We start from the raw sequence: 19,114 nt of genomic DNA, 5'->3' as shown, positions 1-19,114 counted from the left end.
GTCCAAATCTTTCTTACACATACATACATACATAAAATCACGCCTCTTTCCCGGAGGGGTAGGCAGAGACTACCTCTTTCCACTTGCTACGATCTCTGCATATTTCCTTCGCTTCATCCACATTCATAACTCTCTTCATGCAAGCTCGGGGGTTTCGGGTACTTTTCAAATCTTTCTTCTTAAAAATAAATTTAAATGAGCTAAGGGTATCTAAATAAAGACAGTAAGATTGTGAGAGACTAGCGTCTGAACCAAGCAGAGCTTGTAAGTACCTCAGAGAACCAGCCACTCCCCAGCATGGCAGGGAATATACTTATCAGAATATACTATAGATAGATATATAAAACTCTTTATTGCACCATAAGAGTAAAACATACAAAACAGCACAAAGCAGACAGAGATGGTACAAGACGGACTTATCGCTAATGCAATCTCTTCCAGTCCACCTTTGGGTGAAAGGAAACCAAACAGAATATAGACATATTTAATAGATCTTCAGTGAATGAATGGTTATGGTGCCTGTCTAAAATAATGCAATACACACACATTTTGAATCCTAAAGCGGCAATGTACTAGTGACTGTATGTACATTAGTTTAATTGCTAACATCTTACTCATGTCTTAAATATTATCCATGTTCATTCATTCATTAAATCATTCATTCATGCATTTCTTTGAATGCCTTCTTATGCTTTTACAGTAGGAAAAATCAATGCGATTAAACCTGCACATTCAGGCAACGGGACTTGTAACCACAAACCAAAATAGGTTGGGTTACCCTGCAAAGAAAAGATGGAAAAACAAACCTAACTTGGGATCTTGGTCATAGATGCCCAGGCCTTTTTAGACCACCTTAAGTTATCCTCGTTTTATCCAGTAATAGACATAGTTGAACGACCTAGACTAGACTGATAAGTGAAGAGTGTGCAAATTGTTTATGTTAATGAATGATAAACTAATTAGAATAAACTGCCAGTGGTCAGACTTGGATTTCTAATAAAGAGATGCATAATTAACTGAAATAATAAACATGTTTACTATAATTTATGTTTGTACACATGTATCATTTATTTGTTGGGTTAAAATTCATGATGTGCACAAAGGCACAGGTTCGAATCCCGCCTTGGCCGTGTACCAATGACTATTTATGAAGTTATGAACATTATCCCATGCTCTTAGGGTAAGGGAAAACATCACGAGGAAACCTGCACATTCAAGAAACTGGATGTGTAACCATGATCCTATATGGGTTAGATTTTCACTTGCCATGAACTCAGCATAGTCAATACATCTTTTGCTTCATCCACATTCATAACTCTCTTCATGCAAGCTTGTGGGTATGATTCAGCATGTTTGATTTAATCTACTTAATAAATTACTTAAATTTTTACAAGTATATATTTTATACATATAATAAATAACTATGATCTTGGTTTGTGCACTTATTAGTAACTGTTACCTTTTGTGCTTATTTTTGTAACATCTATACCAATAATAATTAGTTTTAAAACAATCTTAAGACTTGTTTTAAAACTCATCTCATCATCATCAGATAATTTTTAAAGTAATTGTTAAAAGTGGACACTTTTTATATCAGTTTATTTCAAACGGCCTGGCAAACACGGAACAGGACTTACCAGTAACTAGTAAGAGATTTATATATAAAAAAAATATGTCAGCTCTTGTACATATCATTATTTTTTTTTCTTGTATCATAAAAAAATAAATAAATCTCAATTTATATCCAGTTGAATGTACTAGACAATATACTACAGTGATAATAATACATTATTAGAATCACGATTGCAAATGACTTGCCATATTAACCTCATTCATTCAGCCACTATTTCTGCGCATTGCATCATCCGCATGCGGTCTCTTGTTTTGGTATTATCATCGGGAAAATAATGTGATAATTCTGATAATCGTGAACTTTGTGCTAAGCAATGGAGATGTTATTTACTAAGCCAGCTTTGTGTGTGAGGTTTTAAACAATGCGTAAAATGATCACATTATTATGATCAGCCAATGCTATAATATTTTATATGTAGTTCAGAATTTGCTATAGAATAGCAAATTCTGAACTATAGAAAAAAAAAATGCAATTTTCATGATTTGAAACTTGTACCTAAATAGAAATGTTTGAAAATATTTATCAATTCAGCTTATATTTTAGCTTATCATTCATATGTATAATTGTAACAAGTTCTGTGTTAATGGTACACTTATTACCAGTACCAGAATTTAAAGTTTAAAATATTTGAGTGCTTATATTTATTGTAATATGCACCTACTGCATGATTCACTATCACTAAATAGAATGCCAGCAAAGCAAAATAACTTTCCATGTGTGTCATCATTGTAAGCCATGCAGGTACATTCATATTTAGTACTTCTAAAAATACTTGTTTTGAAAAAAAAATACTTGTTTACTTTTGATGTCTTAGTAGAATTCTGCCTTAATTGGAATCACTCTTATTTACATGTTTACAACTTCCTTGTACAATGACCTGCATTGTTTACTATTCTTAGAATACAGTTAACCACATGTATCAACAAAGTACATAATACAACAGTGGAAGGAATTAGATTTTTTCTACAAAACCAAACAACAGGTGGGTAAATGATAAACAAATAAGATTGTTTACAAACACAAAGCTAATGAGTAGGAGTAAACAGGCATTCGCGTTATCAGTGATGACACATGTGTACTGGCGCGGTACTCACCTTTTTGGCAACAGCATGGCCGCGGCGCCCTTCCTCTGAAATACTCCGTCCACCAGCACTCCATTCTTGCTGTTGCACGTGAGATAGAACTCCGGGTGGTCGAATAACAACTCCAAGTGACGCCGCGATATGAAACTACTATGTCCCATGTTCACATCCACTTGACCGCGGCTCGAGTTACGCCCGATCACAACGCGCTTCTGCCGGATAAAGTACTCGAAGTCCCGGCCGTTCAGGCGCGCGATCGCAATTGAAGCCGGCTCCTGGGCCCACTGCACTTTGGACGGCGACGGGGGCGCCGACTTCAGGGACAGAAGCGCCCATGCGTCGCTCTCAGAGCTTCGCGTGAACTGAGTCTGGGCCATGTCAGGCGCGCTCGTATCGTATCACCAACGCTGTTTCGCGGGGCGTGAACGCCTAGCACGAGGGCACATCACAAACCAGCCGTGAGAACCGCCACCTCTGCGTCCCGACCCGGATATCCGGAACCTGCCGAATCAGTGCCTACTCTACAATTTGAGGTTACAGACGGGACGCACATGCGCAAAGTTTCGACTTGTGCGGTAAACAAGAATTATATAAACCACCACACCACCACGTGATAAACTGTATACATATACCTAGTCCGGAACTACCGATCGATACTATGCCGCACAGTTATGCCGTCTATAGACAAATTATTAACCTTTCTAGTGTTGCACAACAGAATTTTCGCAATAGAATCGAAATTAGACACTAAAGTAAACACGAGGCGAGAACAAAAATAACCAAAAACGTCAGTTCGGCATACGCAGTTTACAAGTTCGGTGCGCCATCTATGCAACACACAAATAAATCGAAACTGGCATACGATCCTTTACACGCAAAAATATGCACTAATCGTTTAATTGTATTATACCATACATAGGATTTATATTATGTTTTGTCAAATTTTGAATACAGTAATGAAATACTTAATAATGGTTTTTATGTTAATATTTTCGTGGTCATCTATTCTTTTTGTTTTGACTTTATATCAAAAGGAAATAAAATTGTGCGGTATTCAAAGCGTATAACGAAGCTTTCAGTGTTGCTGCTTCATATATGAAAGGTACTCCTCTTTAGTAGAAAACGAATAAAATACGAACCAAACAAACACCTATCACGTCTTTCCTGCGTTGAGTAATATCATTTCATTTACTGATATACACACATTAGCTTGATGCCTTTATGAAATTGATATTTAGATAAAGTGACTTTTTATTTGATTGACTTTTTGTTCGGAACAGCCGACAGAAAACAGCAAAGTTTGTAAATTGTGTACATAGCGGGGACCGAGGACAGACCAATATGAATACTGCTTAGTGAAATGAACAGTCGACTAGTGAATTTGTATAGTAAATACTTCACAGTTTCATTGTAATGTTTCATCTTTGTTAATCTTGTATTTTAGTTACGATTGAAATAAAGGTTGTTTGTTGGGTTCTTTTATTTCCCCGCATAAGAAGTGATAAATTCTTATAGTTTTTTTAAAATAGAATCTTATTAGATTATTGAGTTCAGGATATTCTTTTTGAATTGGATTTGTAAGCATCAGGCAAGAGCGCGAGAGGCGTACTTTTTTTTAAATCCACATTCCATTATGCATGATATTAAAAATTGTAACTGACCGATGTCTGTATTTCTAATATGTGGCGACATCTCTACGCCACAAGTCAAAAAACAAAAATCATGTGACGCTATCAGCCTGAAACAGCGAATAGTCTTAATAAATAATAGCGCAAGGAAAGATTTCACGGATTGGAGCATACAACCTCTGACACAACATAGTCGGAGCCGCGTTTCCCAGGCATTATATGAGGTTTTTTTAATCAAACACATCTAAGAAAACCGCATTTAAAATTGGTCTAATTAAAAAAATGGCACGCAAAAAAAGGTCAGCTTTAACTCACCAAAACTTTAGCTCACCAAAAATAAAACAAATTTTTGGTCACTAATCAAATCGTAAAATCAAATGGTAGTTATTTTTTTTTAGTGTCGCAACATATTCATCAAAAATTTTCAAGTATTTGACTATTTTACGGTATAGTGTTGTAATATTATCGACATTTAAAATATCGATAATCAGAAAGGCTGACCCCGACAATCATAATAAATTGACGAAATATAGTATGAGTGCTAAGCTAACCAATGTGTTACTATGTTTAGATACGGCTCATCTGCAGAGGTTGCAGAGGCAACACGAGTGACGGAAGATGCTGCGTATAGATAACCAAACTTACTCTACCCAGAATTATGATTAAACGCTGGGCTCTTCCCCTGGGCTTCTATCCACTCTAGAGAAATGACAAGTTACCGCAAGGAGGAAGGAAAGAAGACTGTATAGTATAATATTGCTCCAAATCCATAGTCGATAGTTATTGAGCGCATCACTAAAAAGCCTGACAATTTCAATCTGCGGAGGCAGATTTTGTTTTATTCTGATGGTGGATTATTGTGTAGTGATATCTTGGTGATTTTTTCAGTTTATTTCGAATTGGTGAGTATTCTATCCTCACAGAGACATAGATGTAATAAGATGTTTCCTTCTCCGTTCATGTTTTAGAATTTGCATTATTTGCGGCAAATTTGAAGTTACCTACTGTCTCCAATCCGGCTCCAATATTACAGAAATCATAATTATTTTTTAATAAGTTCCAAAATATTCTACCCACTATTTAATTCTAAAATTATTAAAGTATTTTGTTTTATGATTCCTTCTATAGTGTAGAAACTCAAACAACAGAGTAAAAATATGCATCTTTACTAAGTTTATTTAATAATATAAGTACATATACAAATTAAATTATGACTAGAACAAAACCTTTTAAAATATTCATTTATGGAAAGTTTTAGGATACTTCATTTAATCATCCAACTGTGTAAGGCTCGCTACTCCTCTGTTAATCCAATGTTTCTGTGGTATGGCAGACAGGAGAGTGATATACATAACAAAATTGCTGGAGTGACCTGTGGTGGCTAGCACTCCTTTTCTCTCGCTGGTCTTATAAATTGGGCAGAAGTAGCACGGAGGTGGGTTGAAGTCGCCTATCATGGCAGGCTTGAACCAGATTATAGGGATTGTGTCGAATAGGATCTTTGGGTAGGACTCGTCAAGTTCCATGGTTACTCTGTTCCACCTGGCCCCTTCCAGGAACAAGCCCTGTCAAAAAATTATTACATCTATCAGAGATGATATGAAATTTTTACTAAAATTAGTTACCTTATTAGACCAACATTAATCCCTGTCTCTTTGTAGTCTATTTTCAGCTTGAATAGTCAACTGCTTGCCTTCTATCTCTTGAAATCTTTGATGTAGAGCTACATTCATTATAGGTATAGAGTACATTTAGATCCATATAATCATGTCTGACATATACCTTGCAAGGTAGAGAGGGCCAGCAGTCTTGAAAGACCGATAGGCCACATTCAGCTGTTTTATGACAGACTTGAGATTCAAATAGTGACAGGTTACTAGCCAATTGAATCTAAAGTATAAAAGCCTTTTTCTTTAGTCACCTTTTACGACATCCATGGGAAAGAGCTGGAGTGGTCCTATTCTTTTTTTATATTTAAACAGATTAAGATAGAGTCGTTAAAATAATTGTTGCATTTTTTGATATTATCCCAAAGTTCAATGAAGACAATAAATAAATTATACATGGTGAGGATATGCAGGAAGGCAAATATTATTAACAATACACATTCATAACTTGCCAAGTGTAAATATCAGGCTAAAAGCTAATAAGCAGGCCAAGAAAACTAGCTGACAAAAAGCTGTCTAATTTTCTTGCCGCTCATATTTTAAAAACAAATCACATTACAACGTATGTAGGTGCTATTTACTAAATTGATTACTAAGGTACACAAGATTCGAGGTTGTACAGCATACATTAGCTGGTGCCCGCAACTTCATTCTCTTGTATTTTGTTCATAAATTCAAATTCAAAATTTTTATTCATTATTATAGGATACTTCAACATCACTTAATAATTGTCATATCCTTCGCTTTCACAACATTGGTTGACATCAAATAAATTACATAAAACTAAGTTTACTGCCGCTTCCAAAGTGTCAGTGCAGAAGAAGCTATAACAAACTGCACTGCAGCATTTTCCTTTAACTTAGAATAGAAATGTGGACGAGAGAATATTAAGTTGTTGTTTTTTTCTTAATATAATCTTAAGTGCTGCAAAGTGCAAAGCGAAATATGAGTGATGTACATAAGTGCGGCATTGTCGACAGCTAAAAATAACTGTTAACCCCGCGTGTTGATAGTAAATTGTTTATGATTCGGCGCGGATTCGCCACACGTCTGGCCAAATCGATCACCCGCCAATATTTTATTGGAAACTGTTAGTTGGCACGATTTACAAATTTTATTATGTAGCCTTATTTTTGTATTGTATTTGTTTAAGTCCTTTTTTATTATATTGGTGCCGTGTGATTCCCGGCACCAATACAAAAAAGAATAGGACCACCCTATCTCTTTTCCATGGATGTCGTAAAAGGCGACTAAGGGATAAGCTTATAAACATGGGATCCTTTTTTTAGGCGATGGGCTAGCAACCTGTCACTATTTGAATCCCAACTCTATCATTAAGCCACACAGCTGAACTTGGCCAATCAGTCTTGTTAATACAGTTGGCTCTGTCTACCCCACAAGGGATATAGACGTGACTATATGTATGTAGTATGTCTTTGTTTAACTAGTTTTTTCTCATCTTTGCGTGTTCCCAGTTGCACCCTCCAGGCTGCGGAGCCCGGGATCCGCATTTATTTTACTTGCTATGGCGGAATAATTTGTACCCGCGGGAAACTACATTGTTATTCCCTAGTGATGATTCCCCATGACAATGAAGGCTCTATAAAAAAGTTTGAAGTCATTCCCAAATATAAACACTTTGATACTGTAAATACCAACAACTACCTAATATTGTACTAAAAAATAGATACATACAAGGTAATAGATATATACAAAAAGAAACTGCAATTAATTTAATATAATAGTGCAAATAAAAATTTAAATTTCATGCAAGTTTACTGTGTTATTAACTTAAAGTAAAAGGCACTCTCTATGTATAAAATCCATAATCCAATGGCTTTAAAGTCTCTCACACAAACACACACACAACTTACCCACACAAACACACTGTGTTCCTGATCCTGTTTATCAACTGGCTGGGGTTGCTGCTTGCACAAAATATATTTTTGTATACTATTAAGTAGGTATACTATTAAGTAGGTATACTATTAAGTAGGTATACCATATAACTATAAATAGAGGCCTTAACTATTGCATTAAGTATAAAAGAAAACAGACATACTATATCCGTTCTCTCTCTCTCTGTACAAGTTTTATTTATACAAGCATGAGATTTCAAGTTATATATGTTATGTCCAACCATAGCAAAAGGAAATTTTTCAGGCGAGAAGTTACCAACAAAAATATTACGCCGCCCCTGTTACGAGTAGCTATCCTCAATTTCTTACTATTTTTAAATATACCAGTTCTGGACTGCATCTAGCCAAGATCGTTACCAACCCCCTATTCTTCTTCTTTTTGGCTCCAAATTTTAAGAACATTTACTGACCTTACAATACACTCCAAAAGTAGGTTCCTGTTCGCATTCAGACTCCATGCTGGTTATAGTGAACTCGAAGTGCACTTGGTCTATGGGTATCTTGTTGTGACGGGAGTAGTTCTGGAGGACTCCAGTCAGGAAGGACTGGGTGAAGTAGAAGCCGGATATCCAGAACACCATTGGAGGCCCCTCGTCAATCCAATCTTGGAGGAATTTCAATCTGAAATCGTTTGTTTCTTTGAGATATTGTTAGTTAACAAACCAGAATGTTCTATAACCCATCAACATATTGTGTGCTGAAAACTGTAAATGAGATATATATTTATAAGTCCATCTTTCCTTTTATTTCAGCTGAATAATGTCAGAGCAGGTGCTGAGCGAGGAGACCTGGCCCCAGGAGGCAGAAGCGGCCATCAACGACATCAAGAAACATGTGAAATCCGCCAACATATCTCCACTCTTGAAGAGCAGTAACCAGAGGATATATTTCAACCTAACAACTTTGGAGGAATGCGATTACTGCGTGGAAATCTCCGCGGCCGGTTTCAGAGTTGTCGGTAGAAAATACGACGACACCAGCCTGTCTACCATAGAGAATATGAACTATGAAACTCCATACGCGTTGCTCAATAGTATAAGTCAGAAGTATAGGGAGTCTTTCGGCGGGGAGTTGATGAGCAAATTGCTTGATCTGGCCAAGAATGCAGAAGGTTGAATTTTGCTTGACACTGGCGCACCTAGTATTGTTAACACATTCGCTGCGATGATACGCTTTTTTTTAGCTAAAATGCAAGTGATTAGGCCAAGCCTGATAAAGTTTATTGTGCGTGTTTTCTGCAGCGAATGTGTAGGGTAGGTACAATGGACGGCATTTTAAATACGACTTAAGGAGTGTTTTTCCAGCAAATGAGGTTGATATGTTACAATTGATCTGCTGACCACAGTCCGTTGATGGAAGCCTCCAGTTGTAGAAGTAGCCTTAAAATCGATCAGTATTCGAATGTGCTATAAATATATAAATTTAAGGAGACCTCTTGGCGCGGAAATCGCTTGAGCGTTGATGTCTGTGCACTGTTGAGGCACTTAGCATAGTTGTTGTCAGTTACAAACTTTTTTTATCTTATCTATGGTGCTTTTGGTAAAACCAAGAAATACAGCATTGGCATGCCTTTTCACTACATAGTATAAAACAAAGTCGCTATTTTAGTCTGTTTGTCTGTATGCTTAAATCTTTAAAATTACGCAACGGATTTTGATGCGGTTTTTTGTAACAGAGTGATTCAAGGGGAAGGTTTTTATGTACATTTATAATTTTGCACCCGTGCGAAGCCGGGGCGGGTCGCTAGTTTGAATTTCTGTACTGTGTGAGTGAAACAGCACTCATGTAGAATAGGTTTATATTATAAAATCTAATGTAATTTACTAACTGGCAACAACCCGTTGGTAGTGTCTGTGTAGATATCCGGTTGTCAATTTCGCGTATGGGTCCACATATAATAAGATCTCGTTAGGCCTAAAATCTGTGTTATCTGAAAAACTTATAGAATATTTTGACCTAAATTATTGTTTTCCGACTGCGCCAGGAACGTATTTTGCCTTTTTTTCTATTAAATCTTATTAATAGATGAAATTCCCTATAAATGGACCAGTCTTAGAAATTAAATTTCCTTTTAATTGTCTCATTTTGCGGAGTATTATTGCAAAATCCTACAGTTTATTATATAAGTTTTGTATGGCAATTTCTTGAATAAACTTATAGACTGTTCTTAGTTTACTCTAAAGAACTACTTTGGAATCAAGAAAAGGTTCTCGCATATTTTCATTTAAAAAAATCTTTGCAGTAACTAAAATAAATTTAGACAAATAAGCTTTGGAAATGTATTACATACCAACTTGTATATTTTTTCGTGTCATAGCTTACCCGTCGTGCGATTTGCAACAACATAGCTTGCGACTGCGCACAGTACAAGAATAGACTGAGTACAAAATATGTATTTATACGTAGATATACACCAATTGTAATGTGTTGTGATAGTAAATTCGATTCATATTAGCTACATGTTTTCATTCATATCTTTAGCTTCTCCAAATGCTTTGTTCACAAAGAGATTTTCATAAAGGTTTCATGATAGCTATCATAAAGGGCCTTTGTCTGTGACACCGGAGGTTCCGGGTTCGAATCCCGGTCAGGGCATCTGGGATCTGGGTCTTGGATGTTTATCAGTATTTTTTATCTATACTAATATTATAAGCTGAAGAGTTTGTTTGTTTGAACGCGCTAATCTCAGGAACTACGGGTTCGAATTGAAAAATTATTTTTGTGATGAATAGACCATTTATCGAGAAAGGCTTTAGGCTATATAACATCACGCTGCAACTAACTGCACTTTCCTGTCGTGGGCCTGCTGGAAGAAATTTCTCTAGAAATAAGTAGTGCCCTTGTATTGAATTTCTCTTTATTTTAAGTTTTTTTTTGCTTATTTTTCTTGTTGTACATAAATATATAAATAAATAAGTATAAGGAGTGAAGAAATAATGGAAAATGTAAAAAAACGGGTAAAATTATTTATTCTTGAGGGCTTCAATGATGCCTGATTATATAGATGATTTATAATTTATAAAGGTTATATTTACACAGTACAAACTCCCTAAATATATATATTTCCTGGTTGGTCAGCTAATTAGCAAATCAAAAACAACCTGACCTAACTAACAAGTGGACAAGGTAGAAGTCCAAAGGCTTTTTGCGCGAGAATTAACCTGAAAATCCAAGACCTCCTTAAAGACTGTTTTTGCACTAATGAATGCCAGACCTTATCGTATCATGAAGAGAAAAGGGTCTTTGTTTCCCTAATTACAAAAAAAAAAAAAATAATTGGCGTATACTCGTAAGTACTTAAACGCATTTTTTAAAACCTTCCCCGATTCTGTAAGAAGAATAGTGTCTTTTTCAGGAGATTCTCATCTCAGAAAAAGATCGAGTAGGTAACAGCAAACTTTCCAATGTATTCTGGAATATTCTTCTTAATATTTTCACTATGAAGTTTAACAAGCTTTGGTACAGTACGGTAAGTGCCGTGTGGTTCCCGGCACCAATACAAAAAATAATAGGACCACTCCATTTCTTTCCCATGGATGTCGTAAAAGGCGACTAAGGGATAGGTTTACAAACTTGGGATTCTTTTTCAGGCGATGGGCTAGCAACCTGTCACTATTTGTTGTTTTTTGTACCCCGCAAGGGATATAGACGTGATTATATGTATGTATGAAGTTTAAAATTTCTATTATAACGCAAATCAGAAAGATATAATATATAATATATATCAAGTTATCAAGCAGGGAAAACTCACCTAGCCAACAAATCGACGACATATGACCCTAAAGGCTTCATTGAAGGGTAAGACTTGGACATCCAGGCTCCAGGGACGATGCCCTTGATGAAGGCGTTGTTGCACTGCTCCAGCTCCGCGCTCATGATGGCCAGACCCTGGGCAGCCATGTGGACCCCATGCAGGGTCCGGCTGACGACTGCCAGTAATCGGTTGTAGCGGATCAACTCCTGCGCGGGCAGAATATTGATTAGAATAGAATATAATTATTTTCAAAATTGGATACAACTCACTTATTGACGTCACATAACTTAAATCTAACTATAACTCCAAAGCGCATGTGTAGAAGAAGCGGCGGAACAAACTACACTGCAGAATTTTCATCGGACGTCAATTTACAAATATAGATCTCTTGAATCTAAATCGTGGACGAATGCACGTTGTCTACATTAAAAAACATGAATGAATGTAGAACTAATTGGTTTTACAATTAATCAATGTTGTCAAATGAAGATTACCGTACCTATCAGGAATACGCTGGTCAATGTACCAGGAGACACTTGGGCTAAACCAATCAAGCTATCTCCCGAGTCCACCGTACTAATGATTTTTTCTTAGTTTTGTACATTAGTTTGATTACTAACCAACGCTCTTACGGTGAGAGAAAACAACAACCTATTCCAATTTGGATCAGGTTCATCTGTAAAGGTTGCGGAGGTGAAACGCGAGTCGCTTCGTGTATTCAAATTCAAAACTACATACATAAAATCACGCCTCTTTCCCGGATGGGTAGGCAGAGACTAGGTACCTCTGTCCACTTGCCACGATCTCTGCATACTTCCTTCGCTTCATCCACATTCATAACTCTCTTCATGCAAGATCGGCGGTTTCGGGTACTTTTGACCTGACCCTTTACTAGGACGTCCAAAATCAAAACTTTTATTCGTTATATTGGGACATTTCAATATAATTTTATAATTGTCATATCTTTTGATATCACAACATTGGTAAACGTTAAATAAATTACTTAAAACTAAGTTAACTGCCAGTTCCAATGCGTCAGTGCAGAAGAAGCGGTAACAAACTGCACTGCAGCATTTTCTTCAACAACGTCAACTTTAAAATTATCCAAACTTTAAAAAAGGAACATGGACGAGAGAATACATTGTTATGATTATTTGACTTCACTTTGACGAAATTTCAATATTAATATTTTTTATGAACTGGCAATATTAAATAGATTGTACGGCGTCTGTGGCTCAGCGGTAGTACGCTTGTCTGTGACACCGGAGGTCCCGGGTTCGAATCCCGGTCAGGGCATGATGAGAAAAGAACTTTTTCTGATTGTCCTGGGTCTTGGATGTTTATCTATATAAGTATTTATTATAAAATATAGTATCGTTGAGTTAGTATCTCGTAACACAAGTTTCGAACTTACTTCGAGGCTAACTCAATCAGTGTAATTTGTCCCGTATATATTTATTTATTTATTTATTTATATTTATTTGTACGAGATTTATGTTCAAATCAAACTAAAGCCGCGTACACACATCACCAACCTGCTTAAGCACAGTGTTCATGCTATTATAATACTGGACCGGATACCGAGCGGCCACATCTAAGATGTCGTACTGTTTCGGCAGCCGGCCCATCATGTCTCGGGTCAGTTCGACGACCCCCCCACCACCCTCCTCGCCCCCTCCGCCGCCAGCCTTCACCACGGAGGTCTGAGTCAGGAGGCAGCCGAACAGCAACTGAATTTAGGCCTTCCATTAGGAACTGTAGCAGGCTATGTCGCTCCAAGCAGTAAAGAACTTTTGTAAAGAACTCTGAATAGCTTTGAATAGCTGAACGTGGCCATTCAGTCCTTTCAAGACTGTTGGCTCTGTCTAACCCGCAAGGGATATAGATGTGAACATATGTATGTATTAGAAACTGCCCCGGTAGGTAGATGTAAGATTTGGCTTATATAACTGGTATTAGGGGCATTTCACGTGAAGCGGACAGGCAAAATAGGGTGAGGTTCTGGATTTTGTTTATATTCTGGTTAGTTATACTCCTAGCAGATATGGAAGTGCACACAAAATTTTTTTTTCGTCCGAAGCTTTTTTGCCGAATTGCCATGCGATGCCCATTACTTTATATAAATCAATTTGTTAAAAATAAAAATTAAATGGTTTCTTTTAGTTAAAAGAGTGGAAATTTAGACTTTTTTATGGAATTCTAAATTAGATTTTTTTTCGTATAGATAGTAAACCGGAAATGAAGATTTCAAATAGATTTTCAAGCAACTTCGACATAATTTTATTTTATTTCTTTAGCATTAAATTTAGGCCTTATGTATGCTTATTACACACAAAAAGTGATCTCCAATAGTTTAGAACCTAGAGCATATTGAGTACCTACATGCACATCGTATCGCTCGCCATATCCAGTACTTTATTAGTTCAGACGGTCTATTTAAATTTCGAACTTTAAGTACATCGAGTAGGTAAAATATACCTATATGCTCATAATTCGGCAAAAAAGCGTCGGATGAAAAAAATATTTTGTGTGCACTTCTATATCTGCTAGGAGTATAACTAACCAGAATATAAACAAATCCAGAACCTCACCCTATTTTGCCTGTCCGCTTCACGTGAAATGCCCCATTAACCAAATCGGAGAGTAGCAGCAGTCCTAAGACGTATTCTTTGATACGTTAAGATAAATGACAGAGTCATGGAACAGAGGTCACGGCTTTTCTCGGAGGGTTAGGCAGAGTAGACTACTACATTTTTTCCTGAATAAGTATTTCTTTCGCTTCACCCACTATCATTACTCAAATGCAAGACCGTCTATTAACTTTGACCTGACCCTTCGCCAGGACGTGTCCGATTTCATTAAGGGTAGTTCTATTCTAAAGTGCCCGAAACCACACGACGGAATCTTATATATAAAATTCTCGTGTCACAATGTTCGTTCCCGTACTCCTCCGAAACGGCTTGACTGATTCCCATTAAATATTGTGAGCATATTGACTAGGTCTGAGAATCGGCCAACATCAATTTTTCATACCCCTTAGAGATAGGGGTTGTCCACCCTTAAAATTTTTTTTAACTAGAAATTACTTAAAACATATTTATATGGCAAAACAACGTTTGCCGGGACAGCTAGCAGTATACCTACAAAAAACAATAATACATACATACATATCATCACGTCTATATCCCTTACGGGGTAGACAGAGCCAACAGTCTTGAAAAGACTGAAAGGCCACGTTCAGCTATTTGGCTTAATGATAAGAATTGAGATTCAAATAGTGACAGGTTGCTAGCCTGTCGCCTAAAAAAGAATCCCAAGTTTGTAAGCCTACCCCTTAGTCGCCTTTTACGACATCCACGGGAAAGAGATGGAGTGGTCCTATTCTTTTTTTTTATTGGTGCCGGGAACCACACGGCACAAAAACAATAATTAAAATTCAGTAAAACCAAAACTGACCGCGGAAGCTTCCTTGTTGTCTTTGGTGATATCGGCGTTGTCGTGTAATCCGAACACCTCCGGTTTTGCGATCATGGGTAACGCCTTGATGTGCTCCAGCACAGACCCGTAGTCCATGCTTGGAGGCATGCGATAGTTGCCGCTCGGCGAGAAGGAATAACTAAGAGAAATTCAAAGATTTATATACTTAGATACTTAATAAAACCACACGGCAGTACCGTACTGCCGGCACCAATACTAAAAAGACTAGGATCTCCACTCCATCTCTTTCCCATGGATGTCGTTAAAGGCGACTAAGGGATAGGCTTACACACTTGGGATTCTGTTTTTAGGCGATGGGCTAGCAATCTGACACTATTTGAATCTCAAGTCTATCATTAAGCCAAATAGCTGAGCGTCCTGAAAAGACTGAATGGCCACATTCAGTCTTTTCAGGACTGTTGGCTAAAAGACAACATTCGGCTGGAAGGCTTAGTAACGAATTTTATATTCAGATAGTGATAAATCGTAAGCCTATCACATGCAGCCTAACTAAAAACCAAATACCAAGAATAATAAAAAAAGCACTAAATCAAAACTTTTTTTTTATCTCTCTTGTTTTACCGATTAGAAAAAAACCGATTTTATTGATACATCCCTCTTTGTATAAAATGAAAAAAAAAACATACTACTAGGTATCTGAATTTTCTGTAAAAGTGAGCGTTTCTCCCAAGCTTATAAATGAAGCCCTTACTCCGGATCAGCAGTGACCTCCTCATTGTAGAAGATGGACAAGAGAGACAGTATGAGCCGCCTGTCCTTGTCATCCGTCACCCTCCCCCCGTAGTTGCACTCCCCCGCGAGGTAGTTCAGCGCCTCTAGCGGAGTTTCCGAGTACTCTGTTAGGAACATCTGTCGGGGATAACAAGATTTTTCATGAGTCATGATTTAGAAATAATGTAAGTTTTTTTCAGCGAACTCTCAGGAATGACAACTGTAAATCTGGATAAAATAAATGCATTGATCGTGTTAAGGACGTCCTGGCGAAGGGTCAGGTCAAGAGTAGGTACTCGAAACCGCCGAGTTTGCATGAAAAGAGTTATAAATGTGGATGAAGCGAAAGAAGTATACAGAGATCGTGGCAAGTGGAAAGATGCAGTCTCTGCTTATCCCTCCGGAAAAAAGGCGAGATTTAATGTATGTATGTATAAATACGGATGAGTCGAGAAAGCAAGAGAAGCCGTCTCCGAAGACTCCATGAGAAACCTTTGGCAGTAAGTCAGCTGATTACCATACAAGTAGGTACTAATTATAACCATACATACATACATAGATACATATAGTCACGTCTTTATCCCTTGCGTGGTAGACAGGGCCAACAGTCTTGAAAAGACTGATAGGCCACGTTCAGCTATTTGGCTTTATGATAGAATTGAGATTCAAATTGTGACAGGTTGCTAGCCCATCGCCTTAAAGAAGAATTCCAAGTTTAACCATTCCGGTGTATAAAGTCAAGATGAAAACGCCAATTTACCGAAAGTGATTCATACAATAAATAAATATAAATACGGGACAAATTACACAGATCGAGTTAGCCTCAAAGTAAGTTCGAAACTTGTGTTACGAGATACTAACTCAACGATACTAAATAATATATTTTATAATAAATACTTATATAGTCCAACCAATCAGAGAAAGTTCTTTTCTCATCATACCCTGGCCGGGATGTAATATATAGGATAAAAAAACTATAATCTACCTGCAATTGCATAATGCATATCCTCAAATCGCTCTCATTGAACTCGTACTGTATGTTCCAGCCCAGAGGCCCGAACGCCCGCCTCTCCTGCACGACCGCGTGGAAGAAGCACAGAGCAAACAGCAGCCGCCTCCACTCCTCTGTGCGGGGACAGGAGATGTAGAATTCCGGGTCGCTGATGGGATCGGACGAGTACGAACGGTAGATGTTGTTCTTCAGACCTTTGGGGGCTTCGTTTGTCATTTTTACTCCTAGAAATACAATTAATATATATATTACATACATATGGTCACGTCTATATCCCTTGCGGGGTAGACAGAACCAACAGTCTTGAAAAGACTGAATCGCCGCTTTCAGCTATTTGGCCTAATGATAGAATTGAGATTCATAAAGTGACAGGTTGCTAACCCAACGCCTAAAAAAGAATCCCAAGTGTGTAAGCCTATCCCTTAGTCGCCTTTTACAACATCCATGGGAAAGAGATGGAGTGGTCCTATTCTTTTTTGTATTGGTGCCGGGAACCACACGGCACTAGAAATACAATTAATATATATATATATGTATTAATGGAAAAAGAGTAAGGGGAAGACCAAAAATAAAATATTTTGATGAAATAAAGTAAAATGTAAAACGTTACAACAACTACTGCCAAATCAAAATATTATCAGAGAAAGAGATATAAATGAAGGACGTTCCTCGTAACTCCACCGACGAGTTAGCTCTTAAATTTAAGAAGAAGAAGGAACCTAGATGACAGGTAAAAAATTTCTAGTCCTAGCGGAATGGGGTGTACTTTGATAAATCAGTCAATAAGTTTAATTGATATTGTGAAGTTGACGTTGTTGAAGAAAATGCTGCAGTGCAGTTTGTTACCGCTTCTTCTGCACTGACGCCTTGGAAGCGGCAGTAAACTTAGTTTTAAGTAATTTATTTGACGTCAACCAATGTTGTTAAGCCATACGTTTTGACAATTGTTAAGCGATACGAAGTATCCTATTATAATGAATAAAAATATTGAAATTTGAGTTAGTTTCCTCTCATGTTAGACAAATTACCGTTCTGCAAGACGGTGACCGGGAATGCTCTGCTAGGGTACGAAGTCAACCAGCACCTGAAGTTGTGGTGTGTCGCGTGAGGCACTATCACCTGGAAAACAGTTAATTATATTATGTCGGAGTTGGAATAATGTAAACAACGCCCATGCCCGTATCAAAAAGTCTATTTTATCTGTGGCCCGGTTGTGCATGGTGCATTGGTGCCACTCGTCGACAATATATATGTAAAGAAAGAAAGAAAGAAAGAAAGAAAGAAAAATATTTTATTTGATATCACAAACTTAACTATACTAAGTAACAGATTTTACAATTTGTGCGTTTTTGTGTATATAGTTTATAGTATATATGTGCCATGTGGTTCCCGGCACCAATACAAAAAATAATAGGATCACTCCATCTCTTTCCCATGGATGTCGTAAAAGGCGACTAAGGGATAAGCTTACAATTTTGGAATTCTCTTTTAGGCGATGGGCTAGCAACCTGTCACTATTTGGATCTCAATTCCATCATTAAGCCGAGCAGCTGGATGTGGCCATTCAGTCTTTTCGGGACTATTGGCTCTGTCTACCCCGTAATGAATATAGACCTGACCATATGTATGTATGTATGTATGGAGTTGGAATAATGTAAACAACGCCCATGCCTGTATCAAAAAGTCTATTTTATCTGTGGCCCGGTTGAAGTGCCACCCGTTAACTTTTTTCTTTACCTACGCTGCTTGCCAATGTATAGCTTTGTGGCGACATCTCTACGCCACTCGTCACAACAGCCAATCAAACAACTACTGTCAATCGTCGCGAACAAATTGATGCGCTCAACCAATAGCAGTGAAGAATCTAAATCGCGATTTCAAAGATTTCATGGATTGGAGCATAAATACAACCTCCAACACAACATCGTCGGAGCCGCGGTTCCCCAGGCATAACACTTAGCCTGGCGGAACATCTTCCCTATAGTGGCGGTCGAGCCGAATCATCGCTTCCGCTACAGCTTAACAAACTTTTCAATAAACTGTTTTAACTTCGTTCAGTCTTTAATGGTGTTATTTCTACAATATATATGTAAATAGTATATTAACAGTTAATTTAAATATATAAAAAATATTTTCCTGTAAAAGGTATAACGTCACTCAGTAAGTAATTATAATTACTACAGTAACTACTGCTACTGCTTTCACAGTGT

At 37.4% G+C, this 19,114-nt stretch overlaps 3 protein-coding genes across 3 annotated transcripts in view; 1 reads left to right on the top strand and 2 right to left on the bottom strand.

Moving 5' to 3' along the window:
* The window catches only part of LOC106134327 (forkhead box protein K1), a 51,111-nt gene extending 47,568 nt beyond the window's left edge, over positions 1-3,543 (bottom strand). Inside the window, exon 1 of the mRNA XM_060946840.1 lies at positions 2,728-3,543. Coding sequence (XP_060802823.1) covers positions 2,728-3,092 — 365 coding nt within the window. The 5' untranslated portion in view covers positions 3,093-3,543. The remainder of the gene's footprint in view (positions 1-2,727) is intronic.
* Positions 3,544-5,114: 1,571 nt separating this feature from the next.
* LOC106134309 (GSK3-beta interaction protein) lies at positions 5,115-10,369 on the top strand. Its single transcript, XM_013334326.2, has 2 exons — positions 5,115-5,245; positions 8,682-10,369. The coding sequence occupies exon 2, from the start codon at positions 8,689-8,691 to the stop codon at positions 9,043-9,045; it is 357 nt and encodes a 118-aa protein (XP_013189780.1). The 5' UTR covers positions 5,115-5,245; positions 8,682-8,688; the 3' UTR covers positions 9,046-10,369.
* The window catches only part of LOC106132871 (dynein axonemal heavy chain 3), an 84,183-nt gene continuing 70,618 nt past the window's right edge, over positions 5,550-19,114 (bottom strand). Inside the window, exons 68-75 of the mRNA XM_060946926.1 lie at positions 17,933-18,023; positions 16,878-17,128; positions 15,873-16,030; positions 15,140-15,299; positions 13,219-13,413; positions 11,681-11,889; positions 8,340-8,550; positions 5,550-5,908 (exon numbers count right to left, since the gene is read on the bottom strand). Of these exons, the coding sequence (XP_060802909.1) occupies positions 5,612-5,908; positions 8,340-8,550; positions 11,681-11,889; positions 13,219-13,413; positions 15,140-15,299; positions 15,873-16,030; positions 16,878-17,128; positions 17,933-18,023 (1,572 nt within the window). The 3' untranslated portion in view covers positions 5,550-5,611. The remainder of the gene's footprint in view (positions 5,909-8,339; positions 8,551-11,680; positions 11,890-13,218; positions 13,414-15,139; positions 15,300-15,872; positions 16,031-16,877; positions 17,129-17,932; positions 18,024-19,114) is intronic.

This window comes from Amyelois transitella, chromosome 12 (assembly GCF_032362555.1).
Source record: "Amyelois transitella isolate CPQ chromosome 12, ilAmyTran1.1, whole genome shotgun sequence".
In the NCBI taxonomy this organism is placed as follows: Eukaryota; Metazoa; Arthropoda; class Insecta; order Lepidoptera; family Pyralidae; genus Amyelois; species Amyelois transitella.
This window is presented reverse-complemented; position numbering and strand designations above follow the sequence as displayed.

Excerpts from the sequence above, each read along its gene's own strand:
- LOC106134309 (XM_013334326.2), top strand. The coding sequence starts at position 8,689 with ATGTCAGAGCAGGTGCTGAGCGAGGAGACCTGGCCCCAGGAGGCAGAA.